Source organism: Leiobunum rupestre, chromosome 4, assembly GCF_980474605.1.
Source record: "Leiobunum rupestre chromosome 4, qqLeiRupe1.1.hap1, whole genome shotgun sequence".
NCBI lineage: Eukaryota > Metazoa > Arthropoda > Arachnida > Opiliones > Sclerosomatidae > Leiobunum > Leiobunum rupestre.
This window is the reverse complement of record NC_143387.1, coordinates 21255333-21278072: the sequence shown is the minus strand read 5'-3', so window position 1 is coordinate 21278072 and position 22740 is coordinate 21255333. Positions and strand designations below refer to the sequence as shown.

General features: G+C 33.0%; 1 protein-coding gene and 1 non-coding gene across 2 annotated transcripts; one reads left to right on the top strand and one right to left on the bottom strand.

Moving 5' to 3' along the window:
* Positions 1–777: 777 nt before the first annotated feature.
* Positions 778–12865, bottom strand: LOC149946852 (putative glutamate receptor). The gene is made up of 7 exons (XM_090170834.1): positions 12783–12865; positions 11453–11543; positions 10879–11040; positions 6746–6899; positions 5341–5561; positions 4335–4621; positions 778–997 (listed from the first exon to the last, which is right to left on the bottom strand). Exons 1-7 carry the CDS (start codon positions 12863–12865, stop codon positions 778–780), a joined length of 1218 nt encoding a protein of 405 aa, XP_090026960.1.
* Positions 1578–1650, top strand: TRNAT-GGU (transfer RNA threonine (anticodon GGU)). The gene has a single exon. It is a non-coding gene; the product is annotated as a tRNA-Thr (tRNA).
* Positions 12866–22740: the final 9875 nt, after the last annotated feature.

The following is a 22740-nucleotide window of genomic DNA, read 5'->3' as shown; positions in this document are numbered from 1 at the left end:
AAATTTATTCCAGTTCGGTTAACTAAAAGCTGTTATAAATTGATTTAGAATAATTGACCAAGCTCCTACTAATTAACAGAACGAAGCCCTTGACGGTGAGAAGAGTGGTTTAAAATATAATTTAATTATTCGTTTACAAAGCTATCACAAATGTAATTTAAGTCAAAGAAACCGTCGATTAAATTCTACAAAAATGTTCATCTAGTTAAAATACGGCAAGGTAAATTATAATGCTGTACATAGACCATCAGCAAATTCTACAGATAAATCACAATTATACACTCAATGTCAGAATACTTAAATATATTTTCTGCAAAGGCCAAGGAATTGGACAACCTATATGGCGTCCTTAAAATTATTTAAAACCATCATACTTCTTTTTAGGTTTAAAAAGGACCTGGTTAACCGAAAAAGCTTGAAAAGAACCTTAAACCCTTTCCATGCAAGAATTTCAACTAACTTCTTGCTGTCATAAATTATCTAAAACCAGTGTGCAAAAATTATACATCTTTATCTGATCTAGATACATTTTACATTTATTTGCCCAAAAATACTGACACCATCACTGTGCCGAAAGGAAATTAAACCACGTGTCGAGATAAGAATTAACCAAAGAATAACCAATGACGCCTCAGTATTGCTGATCCGATGACGACGTACCAAAAAAAGCTTCATTTGATATTTTCGGGCGAATTAGAGAGCGGCATTTAGAGCGTTAGAAAAAATTACAAACCTAGTACTGCCTCTACTTTAGGGGGGTATAATGACTTGTATGTGTTATATACCATTAGGTTTACCCATACATAGTTCCAAAGCAAATACTATAATTGAGAATCCGAGCAGTAGCAAATAGAGTACGAAGACGGCTCGAAGATCTTTGAAGGCAAGCGTTCTTTCTGCAGATACTGCATCGAGGCCGCTAGTGCAGACATCGCTGTCGTCGGTCACATCGTCGAGCCACTTGTGTTTCAAACCAGTCTCGAAAAATTGATACAACCTAAAATATTAAATTCAATACATCGTGAGAGATTCGGGATTGAAGACATATGGACTCCATTTTTTATAATCGGCCCTTGTTTCCATACCAGAGTGAATGAGAAAAATAAAGTTTCGGTCAAACTAGTGTTTAAAACGCAGTTTAAGTCGGTTTGAATGACAGATTTAAGCAAGGAAATTGATAGAAGCGTGACATAAAAAGTTTTCATCTCACCGTTTGAAACTTTTATTAATTGAAAAACTACTTTAATGATTCGAACCTGCAAGCCTTTGGCTTGGCTACCCTCTCAAGACCCCTTAATACATTTGGACTTTGTATCACGTCAAAAAGTGGGTGCCGCCATTTTGAACGGCCACACAAATTTAAAAAGTATTTACATAGAGATAATTTTATTTTATTATTACGCAGGAATTAATATAATTATCTCTATGTTATGACTACAGGCTATCAAGGTCCTGTTATAAATTAGTTGACGTTAAATGCTACGGCACCGTCAACAACGGGTTAAATATATCCCGTCAATAATGTGAACCAGATCGAGTCATTCTTAAATTGGATGTCCGAGGCGTGATTATTCGTGGCCTCGGTAGTCCAATGGTAGTGGCGTTGGGACGGTAACCCAAAGGTCGTAGGTTCGATTCCTACCCGAGGTGAAATGATTTTTCTCAGTCACTCTGGTATGGAACAATACGCAGAAGTATTCCTTGATTTAAATGAAACTTCGAATTAAGAAGTATTTGTTAGTATACATCATATTTTGTTTGCACCTAGTTAAAACGTGAAAAATGCCATTTCATAATTTTTGATAGAAACATGAGTGATATTTCCCAAAATCAGGTCCTACATGATGGACAGTGGCCGAAGTAGTGGCCGCAATAATAATGGCATCCACGTTTTAGTGCCAAACAAAGTCTAAATAGAAAGTACATGCAGTCTTAAATTAAAATAAAATGTCGGTTATAAACTTATAACCAAAGTATGTTCTGCGCAGAAGTGTCGATAGTTACTAATAACAATTTTATTAAATTAAAGCATACACGGAATTCGGATAAAATATGAATACTTTAACTAACGAATTTTTAAGGTACTGTAACGGTTTTTTATTCATAAAATGGCTGGTTCACCCCTAAAATCTGGTTCCCTTTAAACGTTCAAAAAATATATATTTATACGAGCCAGTGGTGACAAGTGGCACATCGCATCCACCTGGAGATGGAATTCGAACGCCCGAACTACGTCATGGAAGTTTCCCCGAAAATGTGTTCCTGGCGAGGGGATGGTCATCCTCGGAGCACACAGGAGGTCGGGAAGAAAAATAATAGGAAAGACCCAGAAAAAGAAGAGAGGGTCAGGCAGTGCAGAGCTGGTCACCAACTAGAATAGTCGAGCTACGTTCTCTCTTTAAAAAAAAATGAAGCGAAGTCCTCGTGAAAAAGTAATGCGCGAGTGAAGCGAAGAAACGTGGTACGAGTGGTACGCTGAAAAGTGTAACAGCCAAGAGACGCTGATGTGTCGTTCTGCCAAGGACCGAATTATTTCGCTGGAATCCAGATTCGCCAGATCGCTGAACTAAAATACGGTACCGTATAAACATTTACGTAACTTGGGGAACCAGCCAATATCAAGATTTTAGTTTTAAGTTAGTTTGTAAGTTAGCTGACTGTTTCGGTTAAATTAGTTTTAAGTCGGGTTTTTAATGTTTGAATATGTTTTATTATGAGTGTGCAAATAAACCTTTTATTATATCTTAATGTCGACGCTTTCATTACACTAAGCTATAATGCTAATTAAATATTCCCTAGACAACGTATCAATTATTTTATCCCCCTTTTATTAGTAATACCATTAAAAAGTGTCGCAGTACTTAATTATTAAATTTCAAGGAAATGCAATTTTACTACACGTTAGATATTTCGAAAGGCTATAAATTCATGAGGCAGTAATAAAAATTGAAACAGCAGTAATTTTTTTTAAATAAGTAGAGGAAATAAGCATCAGGTAAACTAAATTTAATAAAAGGAAAATGGTTTATTCCAAAGTAGTTAGAAAATGAATTTGGCAGTTTGAATTGAAAACTAGCAGTCCTATTTCTTAAGCATATTTCAAAAAAAATTCTACTTAAATTAAATAACAAATTTTATCAGTTTAGTATTTAATTATAATGATTAATGTGTACTGTATCCGAGTCAGACGAGGACTGCATGGCAGGAAAGGAAACGCAGAAGGTTATAATGGCTACCAAATAAAATATTCTCAAGTTCGTCGACCGCTTATGCCTTTACCCTAGTAGCCTATGGACGTTGGCCCAGCAGCTGTGGTTTTGGTGATGTCCTACTTGGCCAAAAGTCGTTTTTAGAGTTGGGAAGTAGTCGCGATTTTACACAAAGCAGCATGTGGCCAACACCTGGTTTTTAGGAAATGTTTAGGTTCTACAGAGCCAGCATCTTAACATCCACTATCCCAACTATTTAACCACCCTCAGCCCATTAAGAAAACCACCCTCAGTATACTAGTGATAAGTGGTCGAAAAGGTAAAGGAACGTCACTAAAAGCCAAGGTTCGACTAAAAGCGGTGAGGAAATTGTGTTTTTTTGTAAATTACACGAGAAATCATGTTCGGCAGCGGCAAACATTTTTACGCCAAGTGGAAATGATGATTTTCTAAACGATCTCGGGCAAATTTTTCAAACACCTGATTGTGTTATTAGTGGTAGCGTTAAATTTTTGTTATTAGAGGATATGCGTTATTTTTCTGCTGAGTCAAAACAAATTGCAATTGGTCAAAACGTAAAAGACGCCGACCAAAAGGTATAACAAAAGGATTGATTGTCGAATAAAGAATTTTTAAATTCTAACAGAACGTAATTTAAAAAAAAACGTTTTTTAACTACTTTGCGCCCAACTGCTAATTTCCTTTTATTTTCTGGTATATATCCTACTGCTGTTTTTATTTATTAATTTACTGCTCATTTAGTTTTCTTTCCAATCGAAAGACCAATTTGCGGCGTTTCCATTCGTACGATAATTATTGTACACGCGGCGATAATTTAAGTCAATTTTCGGAATACACAATATTTCAACGGCGTATTATAAAGAACACTAATTTTCTATAATTCGTCAATAATGAACGATAATTTAAAAAAATTATTACCAGTTAAAATTGTTACTTTTACTACTATTTTTTTATCCTACTACTAATTTGTACATTAGGCATAACTTGATTTAAGAGTTATTAAAATTTATGATTACTATTTTTAGCTTCAAAAACGTTTAAAGTCAATAATCTAACAAAATTGAAATTTATCGCCAATGATTTACGGAAATCGATAACTCCTACCTTCTGTCAATTCGATCCTGAAGTTCCTTGGTGAAGCGTTTCGTATAGGGGAAGAAGCAGTGAAATGGGATGACGGCTTCCTGGGCGATGTGCACTCTGGTTTCAGGAGCGATGCCGCACATCAGCCCGAGAAAGAACATGAAAATAGATCCTTCAACCACAAACGCCGATTTGCCGTTGACTGTGTCTTCGTAGTTTTCCCACGTGAAGTACTCTCTGATGTTGATGAAGCCATGGTTTTTATCCGCTTTTCTTGTGATACTCTGCAGGGATGGATGGTCCGATTTCTTTCAAAGATATATTAAAAATAAGCCTTTTATTAAAATTAGCGAGATAAGTAAATAAAAGTCAGGTTTGATTAAACGAATCTAATTTTACCTGCGGTAATTAGCTAAAGAAAAGTAACAAGTCTATTGTAAGTTGAGTGGTGGTTTTGTGGTGTTCATATCCCCTTGTATTTTTAGATTGAATAATTATCTTTAAATGAAAGCTGCAGATAAATCGATGCATTTTCACATGGTGAATTTGAAAAACCAATTAGGGCAACTGTGTTTTTTAGTTTAGTGGTAGTTTGCCGAACCCAAAACTAATCAAAAATCGTTTTCCTACAGTACATTTCGTGCACTTATTTAACTTTGGTGCCTTTTTAAATCACATTCAGAGACAAGAGTGTTAATGTGGTTTGAGAATAACTACAATCCTAAAATTGGTCATTGTAAAATTTCAATTCAGTTAAGCTAATGTTACCAACCGTTTCGTAAAATAAAAATATATCATTTCCAAAGTCTCTTATAACCAACTACTAGCCGATTCTACTTAGATAAGTAAAACATTGTTCCCAATTAATTTGAATAATCTCAGCATATGCTTCAACAGCTTAAGTTTTAAACAAGCAGATACTGTTAATGTTGTTCTTTTTAACTCAAAAGTCGTTAAATTTCCATAGCCCATGAGCAAGGAAAGCAAAAGTCATATTTTATGTATTTGTTAATAAAAGCATTTTTACCCTGAGCATATTTTCGAAACTTGAATCTTTCCACACCATGACCTTGAGACTGTCACTCTCCATTGCAAGGTCGTTGACATTTTCAACTTGAGATGGGACTGGGGCTATTGTCAGTTGACTTTTGAAATGACCGGTGAAAGCGTTCATTAATGTTAGCACGGAAAAGCACCAGACAATGATCAAGCAGTTGTTTATGCCTCTTTTCGGTTGTTTAGGAGTACCTGAATAGCGTAAACATACTTTTAAGAAGCTACATTTTTGTTATTAACATCTGGTACATTATATTTAATTTGGGCAAATCTTGAATAGCTAGGCTCCACGTTATAGACCCGATTTAGTTCCGATAATGATATTTTCCTGTATTTGTAAATATTTGGTGTATTATCGGATGTTTATAATATATTTCTTACAAGAGATGTATTCATTAAAACGAAATGTGAAGGCTTGAACCAGATTTCAATGGACATGAATTTATCTTCAAACCACGGATGAGTACACCGCATCACGGCACAAAAATATACTGTGTGTCACATCTCCTAAAGATGTGGAATATAGAAAATACATTGCTCTCGGACCTAGGCCTACGGTAGTGCTTTAGGTGCTAGTCCAGCTAACTATATTCATATTTAAATAATATTTACCGTTTCTAAAGGGTTTCACTTAATGATTTCTTCAACCGCGCTATTATTTTCCGAATCGTCTTTTGAAAAAACATTAGAAGCGTGCGAAGATAAATCTTTCAAACTAATAATATTAGAATAATTAGATGATACTTATCGCGTAATAAATATATTATTCTTATGGTAATATCATAAGTGGTATTACTCTAAGTACCCAAGACAAGCTGTTCTCTAGGACGTGTTCTCCCCCTTTTCGTGACGTCAGCACGTAAGGTGGTTCAGGGGGCCTTCGCGAGCGCGAAAAATCCTCGAGAGAATCGAAGAGAGAAAGATTTGAATTTTATTTCTGGTAGTGGCGCCCACTAGTGTGCCAAACGGGAATTAACGGGGCTTAGGAATCTCATTGGGTTAGGCCGTTTCTCTTGTATCGGAGATATTGGGGGAAAGAATATTCAATACTAACCCCCTCTCCGCGAATCGTAATATGTAAAGGAAAACCTGCAACCAAATAGCGGTTGTTGTAGAGCCTAGCGCCAGTTACTTTTCGGAAACCGAATGGATTTATATTTTTTTACGTAACTATGATTATTTTTTATGTTATAAGAATTTATACAGTTTTCGTGGGATAAATTCGCGGTATTTGGGTTTGGTATGATTAGTTTTTTTCCACAACACCGTCGGCGATGGAAATCAAAACATCGCAATGCTAATGTTTAATATATTTATCTTGCCTTGAAAACAAAGAATGGGTGCTACAAAATGAAGCGTGCTAATACAAAACTCACCTTCTGAGAAAAAAGAAGCCAAGAAATTCCAGAAATGTTCGGAAAATAATTTCGATATCGTGACTTTTTCACCTTGAGACGAACTCAAGACAACATCAACTATCACGCAGAATAGGACGAGGAATAGAATAGACAAGAGAACTCCCACCCAAACCTAAAAAGATACTTTTTATACTTTACTGGTTCAGTGGCGCCGCCGGGATTTTTGGATTACGTAGGCCAATTCTAATAGTTTGTTTTGGAACCTTAAAAATATTTGGCGACTTTTTTTGACGGGAATTTATGAATAATAAATTTTAAGGAATTTATGTATAATTAATTTGAAGGAATTTATGTATAATTAATTTGAAGGAATTTATGTATAATTAATTTTATGAATTTATGTATAATTATTTTTATGAATTTATGTATAATTAATTTTATGAATTTATGTAGCATTTAAAATAATTTATGTAGCATTTAAAATAATTTATGTAGCATTTAAAATAATTTATGTAGCATTTAAAATAATTTATGTAGCATTTAAAATAATTTATGTAGCATTTAAAATAATTTATGTAGAATTTAAAATAATTTATGTAGCATTTAAAATAATTTATGTAGCATTTAAAATAATTTATGTAGCATTTAAAATAATTTATGTAGCATTTAAAAGAATATATGTAGCATTTAAAGGAATTTGTGTAGCATCGTTAGAATGTTTGTAGTTTTTTAAGGAATTTAAACTTTAAAGTTTCAAAATATGTCTACCGCTTTTCTTCTCGGCGGTCAAACATTTTGGTTAAACCAAAATGCTCCATATATCGCAGGGAAATTGGCATTTTACCTAGAACAAATTAGCAACAAGCAAATTCCAACGCTTATTGGAAGTAATGGTGGTGCTGATTATGGGAAGAAAATTACAATGGCTTTGGTTACAGGAACCGCGGAAAAATGGCCGCCATCTTGGATAATTATTTTTTTTTCGTTTAACTCTCAAACAGTAGGCCGCACATAAGCACGTACACTCTGTCTGAAAATTTTGTTCGTCCTATAATATAAAACTTTAAATGGGGATAACTTATTTTCTAGAAATGCTAGAAACAAAGTTCTAAGCTTGCTGAAAAGAACAGAAAAAGCCCTACAATTAACATAATTTTATTACGCCTAGCTATGTGTCGTGAAATTCTTCACTTACCTAGGGAACATTTGGCTCGTTTTAAACTGTTTTCAGACGAGAAGGTTTGTTTGCTTTATCTATATTTTTCTTTTAAGGTTTTTAGCCAAATAAATCCATTGGGTGATTAAAATTGAAAGTAAAATAAAATAACTCTTCGCTTATCCTTTTTGTTTTATAATATTTTTAGACTTTTCAAAGTTCTTCAGCGTCTCCCACCGTTTGGGTAACGAGAAGGCGAGGTAAGAGATCAGCTCCCGAAATGATTCATAGAACCAAGACAAGTGGCCGTTTTTCAGTAAATGTATGGTGTTGCATTGGTGACGGCCAAGCTGGTATATTGCGCAGAATCCAGAGAAGGCTTAATGCTCAAAACTATATTGAGATTCTGGACCACGCCATAATTCCATCTGCGGCGACAATTTACGGAATTGAAAATGGAGGACGGTTTGTAGTTCAGATTATCTATCAAGCTGTTTCAAAAATTAATATTTAGTAATACATTGAATGTTCCAAATTTCTAGGTTCGTGTTCATGCACCATAATTGCCCGTGTCATAAAGCAAGGATCGTCACCGAGCACCTGGCAGCCCTCAACATAGAAGTTTTAGATTTCTCCGGATTTAAATCCAATTGGAAACTTGTGGTCCTTTCTGGCAGCACGTTCGGAGGAACGCATAGCGCAAAATCAAGATGACCTCGCTAACATCATCTGGCGAGCGTTCGAAGAAATTCCTCCAGGCTACTTCAGGAAGCTAACGAACTCATTTCGTTGTCGCCTAGCTCTCAAGTTCACACGCCCACATAATAGGTTTTGTTTTTAAGAATTGGTTTGACCTCAAGGTGGCCAAAATAATACAATTTATTAATCCAATTTAAGAAACTTTAGCGTGAATGTTATGCATTTCGAGTAACTACGGAAATTAACTCTTTAAAATATCTCTAGAATGAAATCAAACGCTGTGGTGGTTGTTTAAATAATTTGCAGTATTAAGCATCATTTCCTGTTTAACCCGCTCAGTTTTGTTTTGGACGATTCCAGTTTCAAACAGCGCGTGCAAAGAAAATGACCAGAATATTGGTTTTGATGTAAGATACGACCAAAACGAAGCTAGGTATCACACAATTTGCTTACATCCGCCAAATCATTCGTTCTCAGTAATTACATAATTATATCTTTATAATCTCAAGCAAAACTTTGAGAATAAAACGGTTATAAGACGAGTAGAGGAAATGGGTAATTTACGTAGCGACAGGGAACCTCGCCAATGACGTCCTGGTGTTCGTCGCCATTAAACCTATTGGCATTCAAACTGGGTCAAATAGTTAAAAAGTGTGGATTTTATGGTTACGGATTAAAAAAGCCATAATTAAACGTTTCTGTTTCTTGCTGTGTATTGTGTTATCATATTTAAGTTTTCTAATATCCGTTAAAGTAAATGGAACGCTCAAGGCGGGTTTCAAAGCGAGCGAAATCCCGAAGATTTTACACGAAACTGAAAATATTTCATCGGTGTCTGCTCTCGCGTATGCGTTAGCGAGAGCCGATTGCCTACTTGCTGTAGCAGACAGCTTACGCCGAATTCCGACGCTGGCGGTATCAATTTCCGTTTGATATTCTCGCTCATTTTTCTAGGGTTTCAATTCTAGCTTTAAGGCACGTTATCGTTATTCACAACCAGTAATATGGCAAGCCTTTCTATGACGCAATAAAAATCGTCTGTTACATTTTCTTCACAATTTTTTCTGGAATCCGAGAGGAGCCACAAACCACGAGAACACGTCAAGTTGAGCGACGGGCTCAGCAGGAGACTTCTGAGCAGAAGCCGATTCCGGAAGCTTTTTCGATAACAGCTTTCGGCTTCACGCGCAATCTTCTTTGCATTTTCTCGCTCCTTTTTAAGCCCGCCTTAACTGTTCATTATTCACAACTTGAATATTCGTAGTTGTTGGGAGAAGAAACAGCGCGTGTATCGATAAATATCAATCGCCTTGTGTGTTATTATTTGTTTACGTTTATGACTTTTAACATTTATAGTTATCGAAATTTATGACGTTTATTTTTATACGTTACGGAAGGTTGTTTCGGCGTCGCTTTTTTATTCGCCGACTTCTTGATATGTTAGTTTTGCGTACTGCGCCAATTAGTTAAATGCGTATTCTGTCCTAATATTTAAAAGGCCGTAGCTCGCGAGCTATTGGTCGAAATTTAAAACTTCAAACACTTTTCCTATTTAAATCGACCCAGAGGAATATGAAAATCACGATTAAACATCAAATTTCTAAACGGCCAAAAAAGTTACTATTCCACATTTTGGAAAGTTTAGACGAAAATAGGTCAAAACCTATGCGTTTCCTTATGTCAAAATATGTGAATTGTAGGGCTTTTTCTGTTCTTTTCAGCAAGCTTAGAACTTTGTTTCTAGCATTTCTAGAAAATATGTTATCCCCATTTAAAGTTTTAAATTATAGGACGAACAAACTTTTTAGACAGAGTGTACCTAAGAAACGTCTTACGAATATCAATCTAATGATATATGGGTCGAAGTTTCAATTGTTACAAGCATTTCCGTGACACACAAATTGTATTAAAATAATTTTTCATACAAATTTTAATATAAATAATAATGTGCTTTTGAGCTCGTGTAAACTTATCAAACAACCCCAAAACTCCTTTTATGTTTTAAAATTTTATACCATCTAGTATAGTATCGCCTTATGTAAAAGAATGATTTCCTCACCCCGTTCAAATGTTACAGGCATGTTCGTGACAAACAATGTTAAATTAAATTTCAGAGTTTTTTATCGTTTAAAGCAAATTCTCGCTCATTCATCATCAGAAATATCTTCAGTTTCATCGTCAGATACTCCTTTATAATTTTTCAAACATATATTCCATTGGACTTTAAATATATGCTTAATTATCATACTGAATTATCGACTATTTATTGCCGAGTTTAAAAACTAGTAAAACTTACCTCCAGTGTAAAAGTAGCAAAGAGTCCCCAGTAATTTTCAGATATTTCAGTCTTAAGAGCGGTAATTATTAAAAGATAGCTGGTGTGCAACGGTGGAGAATATTGAACAATTTCCAATTTTTGGGGATCTCCTCCAACTGGAACGCCGAACATATCCGCTTCCTGCCAAATTAGATATGAAGCCGAAGAGAAAGTTTCTATTTAGGTTCCCTCCGAAACGAATGGTTGTACGTACAATTGTATTTTGTTTTTAATTTTTTCAATCGTGTAACCACCCGAACAAAAATCCTGGCTACACTACTGAACACAATTTATATTTTTAAAGTTTGAATAGTCCAAAGTTTTTATCTTTCTATTAAAGATTCTGAATTGATTTTGTTGGTTATCGGTGTTAATTATCTTGTCCCGATATACCAAATCAAAAGGATATTTCAGCGAACAAATGGATCCCACTGTAAGTGATATATTTTAACTGTGTAAGGGATCTATATTTCAAGATTTCGTATTTACATCTGATGATATGAAAATGAAACCCAGTATGATTCAATATGATCGAAAAAGAAACTGAACTTACGTTTCTTTCTATTAAACCCATAATTCCACTCCAGTTTCCTTCCGGTAATTTGCTTCCGAATCCAATGTCTGGCGGAGTCACTAATTCGAAGCTAAAATGGTTTCTTAGCGTAAATATCAGTTTAGCTTTATGTTCGAGTGAAGGTAATTAATTCTGCTAAATCAAAAACAACAGAGCCACAGTGCATTCTAAAAATAACAAGCAGTTTAGTTACGCAGAAAAAGGGTTTCAAACTTTTCATAATCCTAATAGATATTATATTTGGCCTTCATCAAGCACTAGGCTAATACCCAAGTCATCTATCGACTTTTATTCAGGTGGCCGGTTACAATGCGTAGGAGAGTGGTGGCAAGCCCTTCATGCCACGCGAGTCCACCAGCTCTCTACACTAAATAGTACTATTAACCTCAACAAGTTTATATGAAACGGGGAAACCGAAGAAATCGGTGTAAAACTCCTTTAACCAGGGGGAGAGAACTTGCAAACCCAACGCGAAAGGAGCTCCTGTCGCTGTGAAGCGAAAGTCCTAACCACTCCGCCTCTCACTTAAATGTACTGAATGTGTGATCAATTATGCATCAATAGCGTAAAAGTTAAGTATTAGTATTAATAGTAGGGTAGGATGTGGCAACACCGATTTTTTTTTACAAATCTTGGTAAGAACAAAGTATTTTTAAAACACAGTCTCACAAATCTTTTACTTTCAAAGTTAGCCAAATTTTAAATATAACTAAATTTTGGCTTACTCCGAACAAATTATGGTAACTTTCTCAACCTCACTCTCTAGCTCGGAGTTACGAAATTCAATTATTTGTAAAAATAAAATTTTTTGGAAATAATTTTTGAATCAATTTAAAGACTAAATAGTTGATAATGTAGAAAAGAGTTGGCTCTTTTTCGTGGTTACAAGATTGTCTAGGTTCTCTATCATTTGTGAAACCTTTTTTACCAGGCCTTATGAAGTGATTCCAAACCTCTTTAAAAATTTGCATTATCTTAAGTCGATTCTTTTTAAGACTATTATCTACGACTTAAAGTTATTTTGTGCCAAATTCCTCGATATTTAATCTTTTAAATGATATCTTTCTTAGCGAATTTGATCAATCCAATATTTATATGTTTTTTAAAGCGAAAAGTCTTCGGAGTTACCCGTAGTTACCATATATAAATATAAGGACCTCAATTCGCTTAATGCATATTAATGGTCTGAGTGGATTTAGACCCGATTTTAAACCTAATTATAATTCTCTAACATTGCCATTTAAAACATTATGCGGAATTATATTTCGTTAAACATAACGAGGATGGAATAATTATTTTAAAAGCTTACCTGACATTAAATGTTTGTGACAGATGCGAAATAATGTGCGCACTTATCCCGTGCATTGTACCATCAGGATCCACCTTTAACATTGGTTCAAACTATAAACAAATCCATAAATAAATTGGTACTCTTCCAAAAAAACAAAATTAAACAGAAAGGTATATGAACTTATCGAATCTCTGGTGCCTTTAGAAATGCTTGTATGAACAATCAAATCGGCAAAAATAGTTTAGCAATCAAGTGTGATTACATACAAACGTGAAGAGTGAGAAGTGCAAACATATCTCAATCATCCATAGGTCTTTGTATCGATTTAAACATAATTTCATGTTTCAATTAAATTATATTTAGATTGGACGAGGTGTGAAAATTATTAACCATTGTAGCGTTTAACGGGTGCACAGTTTGGGGGCCAGAAATTAGTGGTTAGCTTAATACCAAATTTTACAAAAAAACTCGCCTGAATAATTCCAAATCGCCAAACTGTTTTTGCGTCCATTTGCGCGTTTAGAAGAATTATTCTGCAATAATCATCAGCGACCTCCCAACTCTCGAGTGTATTTACTTTTCCATGATCCGTACCTTTGATCGATTACTGCTACGTGGAAAACAATTATCTGTATTTCTCAGGATGGAATGCTGTGCCCCCTAAAAGGGCTGCTTACGAGCTATAAAGTTGAAATGCGAGTTTATAATTAAACCTAGGAGAACAAACACAAGGAGAACGCGGCTAGTCATTAAACACGCTAACACAGTGTTGTGTACAAATTTCATTGGGCGAACCTTTACGCTGAACGTTTTACGGCCAGGGGGAAGACAATTTCCGAATTTTACCCTTCCGACGGTAGCAGGCGCTAAAGCGTCTAACCAATGAAAAATGTACTCAAGAAAATGCACGACTTTTGACGGGTTGAGTTCTCCTTGTGTAGGGTGCTGTTGCTACTAGATTAAACGTAGATGATTAAATGTTGTCATGTAAGACTAACACTTTTAGAAATCACTATTTTCGGAAAACTATCCCATTTGTTAATTTTTTAAGCTATTTGTATATGTATTTCTAGCTATTTGTGGAAAAAGTTCTAATCTATTATATATATTTTCTATAAAACTATTATATTATCAGAGGTATTATTAAAATGGATCAATTTCATCGCGTGGTTTACAGTAAAATGACTAATCAATATATTTCTTAGATAAGGATATTACGTCAATATAAGAGAGATAACGCTAATTGATCTTCATTTTTAAACATCAAAAATGTTTTGGTTCGAGTGACATTGTTCTTGAGTATACCAGGTAGACAATTAAATGAATGAACGTAAATAAACTAATGAATTTTCCTTTACTTTCTTGAGACAAATTAAATGAGTTGTCCAATCGCTCAAACTTTATTTGAGAAAAAGCGTACACGTCACTAAATTTACATATCTAAGCTCAATTGTTTCCCAGGATATTTTTAGTACAATCAATTAGGATTAAATCGAATTGTCTATTTTATAGCTAGCTTGACTTTAAGAGTCTTAACACTCGTATAAATGAAACGGAGTCTTCAATTATCAGTGTGAAAATCACTCAAATCGTCTCGATTTAGTCCCTTACATCTATGTAAAAAAAACCCTTTGTTTAAAAATAAAAATTGAATTTTATAATAATAACCATCATCAGCTAGGCTAATACCTTAAGCCTAAGTCATCAAGCGACTATTAAAGTCATTAATTCAGGTGGCCGGGATACAATGTATTTATTTACACTTACAACGTAAGGGAGAAAGACTATTTTAAACAATTTTTAGCAAATCAGCCTAAACTAGATCAGATCACGTTTTCAGATAAGGCAAAAAGAAGTTATCTGATTAGAATTTGAGAAATCACAAAGTTGGTTTCAATTTGTAAAGTGTTCTCCGTCACATTTGAGGTCGAAATAGCTTTGATACCACCTAATACGACGTGTAACAAGTCTAGTGAATTTAGACGAAAACAGGAAGGTCGTGATGAAAATTATGTACCAGGCTAATAACTCGAAAAGTACTCGTGCTAGAGTACCAAAATTTGCTAGATATACTCATAGTAGGACGTCCTTAGAAGTCAAGTGACCCCCTGCACGTTCTACGTGTCCTGAAAGTTTCAATTTCCTAGCTAAAATACATTTGGAGCTATTGGGCTTGTATAGTTTTTCAGTGAACACCCTGTATATATATATATATATATATATATATATATATATATATATATATAGATCCATTCTTGATTATACCTATTGTGTTTGTCTTTAACTCAACTTTTAATCAAAGTAAATGAAGCAAAACAAAAACCATTAACAATAAATTATTTTTTAAGATAACTTTAACGAGTCATGCATATAGAAAACAATACTGGTGGAGTATATATTTCATGGTGCCGATCATAAAAATCATTAATATAACGAGTATGCCGATTCTTTCAAATCGATAATAATGCTATTATGAATATATTTCCATTATATGTTCTTTAAAAAAGGCATATTCGAAATAAACATCATTATGTTCTATCTAATATTTTTCACTTTTAAGTAAATTTATTTTAAATCTTCTTTCCATTCGAAACGAATTTAGGAATATATCGGAAACGATGTGCATGCTATGAAGACCAAGATATTGAAACCACTAATTCAATCTAAATTTCTTGAGTTCTCTTCTAAATAAGTTAAAATTTAAGGTAAGTTCGTGAAGATTTTTTACAAAGGACTGCTAAAAATTGAAAACAAGTAATTTGGACCGTATATAAAAACTAAATTAAATATAAGGGTTCAACTTGCGTGCAACAAAATTAAAAAGTTCTATATTATGAATTTCTTACATAAATGTTTAATGCTACATAAGGTTAGATCCGATTTCAAAACTAAGTGGGTAAAAGTTAGATGTATCAAGCACGAAACATCAATGAAATCTTAAATAGTGTTAATATAATAAAATTAATTATAATCAACAAATATTAAAGCAAATGGTTAGCTTTACATTTCTTTATTCGTTAATTTGAATCTATCCATTTAAATATTTTTGTAATCTTATCTCAATTCCGTAGAAATGAACAACCTAACTATAAATGTTGCGGTTTTTAAGGTAAGAGGAACTAGAATTTGTTTTTAAAATATGTTATTTATTGTTAAATAGAAATTTGTTTTGTGTTCTAAATATTAGACAAATTAGCTTTATATAAGAATATAATATCCTAAAAAAATTAAACAAAGTGTAACGTTACTTGTCTCCTCTCGTTAGTTAATTAAAAATTAAATTATTCTTATTTAAAAATAAGGTAAAACCTATCAAGGAGCACTCGCATTGCTGTTATTATAAATTCATAAGTTACCAATGTAAACCTTAAATAATTTCAAAATATATTACCTACCCTGCTCTAAAAGTTACGTACTCCACGCATGGGCATGAAAACACTCGAAAACTACTCTGATCCTAGAAATATTTCGATTTGGAAAACCTATTTATATGAAAGTTCTTTAAATGATTTTGGGACATCCCAAGGCAATAAGTGAAGTTTTTGCATCACTGACTAAAAAGATGTACTTTTTAAACCTATATCGTTCCTCAAATGTACCTCATTTCATGAATTTCGCAATATAACAAACGCGAACGCTTGGAACGCCAAATGTACGACATACTTAAATTACTAAATTAATAAGTTATTTAATATTATTTTATGAATAAATTTAATAAAGTATTTCGTACATTTTCCGTGGTAACACGGATTATTAACTACTGGGTATTCTGTTTTGATTCAGGATAAAAAAACAAATGCTAGTGTATTGGAAAAACGTATTGACCAGGAAAAGTCTCCAATTATTCAAATAATTCTACTAACATTAGAGAAAAACCTAAAATTTTCGTAAGTATTTCTATGTAAAGTTTCAAAATATTGATATTCTGAAAAAGCGATGAACTGTACATTGAAATTATTTCTTACAATCTTACCACAGTTTTTACTTATCTGACTGTTTCTTGAATTTTTTTTGCCCGTCTCGGCTCGTACGCATAGGGTAAACTACTGACGTTTCAACAATTGGGTATTGCAAATTGACAAACAATGATTATTCCTGAAATTTCCTTATTTTTGAAAAACAATTGGTGTAACAGTTATAACTCTAATGATTATCCTTTAATATAAAATACATAGAACATTTCTTTATTCCATATTATCACAAATTGAGTATTCAATATTATAACAATTTGGGTATTCAATATTATCACAATTTTATTATTCAGTATTATCACAATTTTATTATTCAATATTATCACAATTTAGGTATTCAATATTATCACAATTTTATTATTCAGTATTATCACAATTTGGGTATTCAATATTATCCCAATTTGGGTATTCAATATTATCACAATTTGGGTGTTCAATTTTATCACAATTTAGGTATTCAATATTATTAAAATTTGGGTAATCAATGCTATCACAATTTGAGGAATTCATATCGTCAAAAAGAAACTGTCGAAGGGAAAGTGACACAATCTTGAAACCATACAACCATAATGACTTCAAATAAAGACCCGAAATTGCTTCGTAGCGCGCTAAAAGTGGGGTGAGATACAATTTAATACTAGCAACAACGTTAGAAGGCCCTGGATCTCCGCTTAAAATGAAGGTGAAGGAGTAAAAATAAAACCTTTTTTTGGGTATTAACCTAGCTGATAATTATTATTATTAAAAATATGGCACACCTTGGCCGATATTGGTTTCTTGGCCAATTAATTAAAATTAACCTAAAACTAACCTTGGTACTCTTTAGTACTGGTGCTCACGTTTTAAGCTTTTATATATTTGTATGCCAAAAGCTATATTGTAATGAGAGCCACAATTTATGGGTTTAGGATTTATTTCTTACTTAAATTCGTCATTTTAACAATTGCTTATAATTTTCTATAAAATACCCATAAAACCTCCCTAGGCAGTTGTCAAAGTATTGAGATGGAGTTTGTGTTTTTAATTATGGCTCACAACAAGCAAAACGGTGACTTTTGACCAATCTTCGTGATGATATTAACTGGTTTGAACTATTACCTTAAAAAATGTCCCAATTAGATCTTGTTTAGTTTTAGGTTTGAATTAAAATAGGTAGAAAAGAACGACACTTCGATTTTTATATTCGATTAGTGATCGAATTACTCGCTTGAAATTTTCAAAGATGGCCGGCAATTGCACCCGAATTGGATGTTGTAAATTTTCTTAACATACCAAACTATTAGGAAAGAAAAGACATTATTTTACTGAATGTACCATACCTTTTGCCAATAGACTACGATGGATATTTCAACCTCGATTTGAAATAGGTCCCGGAGTTTTGTACATAGAAATCTTGTGTTGTGAACAACACCATATCTTACAAATTCACCTTTTTTTCTTTAGAAGTAAAGAGGTGTATCCTGATATCAATGATTATGGAAGGCAAACAAATAATGGTTGGAACGGAATTACCGGATTGCTGGAAAAACAAGTAAACAATTGGCTTTCATTTGTAACTGCCGTTGCAACGTAATATCTTATAAAGTGTTGCACTTTCTTCAATCTACACCATATTTTCAGTGCTCTAATAAAAGGTTTTGCACATTTATTGCTTTCTTTGTACGATGGAAAGTGTCAAACCATATTTAAAGCTTTAATTTAAGTGCTTCGAAATTGACGATATTTGGTGAAAAAAAGATATAAGATTCGATTGTTTTACAATTTCTTCTTCTGATTTTAATAATTGTAAAATTATTTACGTTAATTTTGAACCGTTCTGTAACAAAAGCATGAGTGCAAAATATGTACTACGAAATAAAATACGATATTGTTATGTGAAATTATGAAAATCTAATCTTAGGTATCCCCTCTCGTGGTGATTCATAAGCGCATGTTTCGAGCTCACACCCTTCCCTGTTAATTTTTGTAAATGATTTTGCCACATGACAAATGCTATTCAAATGTTTAACAAATATGTTAATGTAAATTTGTTTGATGAATAGAATGCGGATTTCACACCACTATTTATACTTCAATCTCAAAACCGCGACCATGTGATCGATTTTTCAATTCCAATGATTTACGGCAGTTACGGATTAATTTCAAGGAAACCAAATTATCAATTGACGGCTGGAGAAGCCTATTTTTTAAAACCATTTTCAACGGAATTGTGGATTTTGCTCGCTTCTTTCACGTTGTCTTTGTTTGGAATTTTGGTCGGCAAATTATTTTTGAAACACATAAATCTTAATTTAAGCAAGCCCTTCACATACATAATGGAAAAAGGTGAGACTGTTCTCTTTGATTAAATATTATTTTATTCAAGTATAAACTCAAATATCTAATGAGATCTTATTTGGTGTCCTTATTCATTAATTTGCTTACGTTAGAGTAGATTTTAATGTTAAATTAACAGCTGTATCGAAATTTTCATGCCATTTTCACCGTTAAGTTCATTAATGTTTGTATTAAATTGCAATTTAATTTGATTTAATTGTAGCTTTGATTATTAAATGTTTTAAACGATTCTTTGGAATTGAACCAATCAGCGTGAAGATTTCATGAAAATCAAATGGTTTGAAATTCTGACAATATGCAACACGTTAAAGTAAATTTGGCCACTAACAATTACAATGGAATTAATTAAATTCTTAAATTTCAAGACTAATTTCTTTGAAATTTTTAAAAACTTGGTTTGTAATCAAATAATTTAATGTGAACTAATACAATGTTTTTAAATAGATTTTATTCAAAATATTACGCCATTTCTCAAAACCATTTCGTTGGCTATACATTTCTTAATATTGGTATTGCAAATTTTTTATGACTCTGAAATTTCATCGGAGGTCAGCTTGAAAATGGATGCTAAGCCACTTGATACAATAAATGAAGTTCATGAAGCAATTTTTAAACGAAAATACAGGGTGTTAAAATCAAAGAGAGGTCCAAAATTGAAAGACAGATTAAAGGTAGAACTTTTTTTGGGATAATTATTCACGTTTGACTCTTACACCGTATCTAAATGAGGTGAATTTTGGAACGCACTTTTATACCCATCATTCCTATATATATATATATATATATATATATTTGTACAACGTTAACTCCCTTTTCTACATGTTAAGAAAATATTATACACGCAGACGTCACTGGCTTAGGACTGATAGTTTTATTTTTCAAATTGCTTTCCCGTGCAAACCTTTCCCCCACCGTGAAGCACGGCTTTGGTAGCCCCGCGAATCATAAAGGATATAAATATATAATGAAATGAATGATACACATGTAATTTGGTTTCTCAATATTTGAAACAAAAATTTCGATATATTTATTAGTTTCTTAGCTATGTCTAAATGTTTGTAAAATTTGGAAGGAAATTAATTTGATGAGCTCATTTATTTGTGCTTTAATCGTAAAGGTGCGTCTAACTGATACATTTAGGCATCCATTCTTTTCTACCTTGCTAGATATCCAATTTTTTAAAATAGTTTATCTGATATCCTAGGATAAAGGATATCCGACTTGATTTTAAACAACGCATTATTCATATAACTGAAAACCATTTAAAAAACGATCTTTTGGTTACAATTACTAAATCGTAAAATCAATAAGATAAAAGTAGATATTTGCACCATAGAACATTTTTATGTGATGGAATCTTTCACGTGTTATTTTTAAAAACAAAATTAGTTCACTAAACACGAGACAAAAATCTGTTTCTGAGCATTCCTTTCGACTCTGATTCGCTTTATTTCGCCCGATTGTACTGCAAAATATGTTAATATACATTAATGATTTTACTTATTATTAGTATAATCATTTAGTTTGGCATAATCGAAAGGGCGTGTACGAAACGCAATATTTAAAAATTATTAAAGCTAAGCCTCGGCCTGAAAAATCGTCCGTTTTTCAAAACTTGTTCAACAATTGCGTTTGTGTGGTCAACACGATGTGAAAATAGTTTATTTATTCACACAAAATAAATCGGGTTGACCAACAATGTTTTTCAAAAATATCGGTTCGTGTGAACAAGCTTTTAGAATTGTTTTCGGAGCAAAATCCAAAGCTACTAAAATACTATGGTTTTATTTTCAATTTGAAGACTGTAGGGAGTGAGAAACTGAAAGCCATAACGAGCAAAATAGAAGACATCGACGGAGGCGACGAAGCGTTGAACAGGATTTACACTGAAAACAGCAAATTCATTTATATCGGGATAGTAAATTTTTTCGTTAAAGATATCTACAGAAAAGAGAAAAATATTCATTGTTTACATTTCGCCAAAGAACCCTTCGATGTCACCGTTTTGTCAATCGGCTTCAGGAAAAATTTCACTTGGAGAGAAAAGTTTGATCGCGAGTACGTTTCTCCGTTTTTGCTTTTACATTGAACGATGAAAGAAGTAAAATGTTGCTTTGAAACCATTTTGTTGAAAGTTATACTATTTTATCAAAGGGGGGTAGTAAAACTTATGTTTTATTTTTTTATTATTGGTATTCAGTGTCAATGAAAAACTTCTATTATTTTAAAGGGAATATAACCAACCCACAAGGCGTTCTTCACAAAACATCAATCATTCAGTCTATTAATTACGAACAATATTTCAATCACACTGTACATGAACTTAATATGCTTACTATAATAGTGTAATTTTCGCAAATTGTTTTGGGATAACCTCCGCCACGAACTAATATTGGAACCTTTTTTCGGGCGCTATACTAGAAGTTATATTTTCTTTGAAACACCAATTTAACCCTAATTGATATAAACTGAGAATATCCTTACAAGCGAAGTTCTAGCTTCTGGCGAGAGTTAGAATTGACCTTCGCCGCTTAGATTAAACTATCACGAATAAATATGGAACTTTTTTAATACATTAGCTTTAAATTGCTCGTTCTAGGTTAGGTCGCATTGTGGACTCTGGTCTGCTGGCGAGGGAAGATAAGAACGACGCCAATCGTTACGAAGCCAAACTTTCGCGGATTATGAAAACAGAACCGAGCTGCACCGGGACAGCAACTGATGTTCACTACATACAGTTTCACGAAATGAGGTGCCTTTTCGAAACATTTGTTATATTTCACTCGTTCTCTTTTTTTATTCTTTTACTCGAGACATATTTTTCTCGCCTGCACGCGCCCTCTTCGCCGAAGGTAATTGAACGCTTTGCTCTGGAACAATTGAAAATGTCTTAAACGTGTGTATGTACTGTCGGGAGAATGACTATTTTGAGACAATCCTAGGGCATTATGGTCGAAATTTCTCCAACACAAGAGTGGGGGAAGGAAAAAAGGTCACCCACTTGTGCTTCAATCAGAACTAGTGTTGTAAGTCGGAAAATTTCCCGCTCGGAAAAGTTTCCGGAAAATAACTGAGACTTTTTTTCCGGAAAATGTTCCATATTTTTCAGAAAAAAATAAAAAAAGGCTTCCGGTCGGCTTTCGATTAACTTTTATCCATGGATAAAATAAGCTCGGCGATATTTAAATAATATTTATTTAAATAACCAATATTTGAATAATAATTGTAAAATGTTTAAATAATCGAAAGTGGATAAGCCTATTAATTAAACAAAACAAACAATTATTTAAATAAATACCATTTTAATTCAAATAAATGCTTGGTTGCGTAAAAAACATAATTAAATAAGTTAAAATTATATTCTTTTTACCAACTTTTGTTAAATAAATCGGAAATTTTGTGGATAATGAATAGACAATTCCGAGCACTATTCATTCCACGATTAGTCTAATATATTGGTTGTAAGTAAAACTAAACCTCTAGACTAGTTTAAACTGATTAATAATGCAACACTATTAATGTTTTGTAGTATGTTTACTTATATTAGACATTCTATATCGATAAAAAGTAAACAACATTAAAAACCCTTAAAAAGTTATTTATGTTTCAATTTTTATTTTTCCCATTTATTTTCAATTTTGAAAAAAAGATTATTTTAATCAATTTTG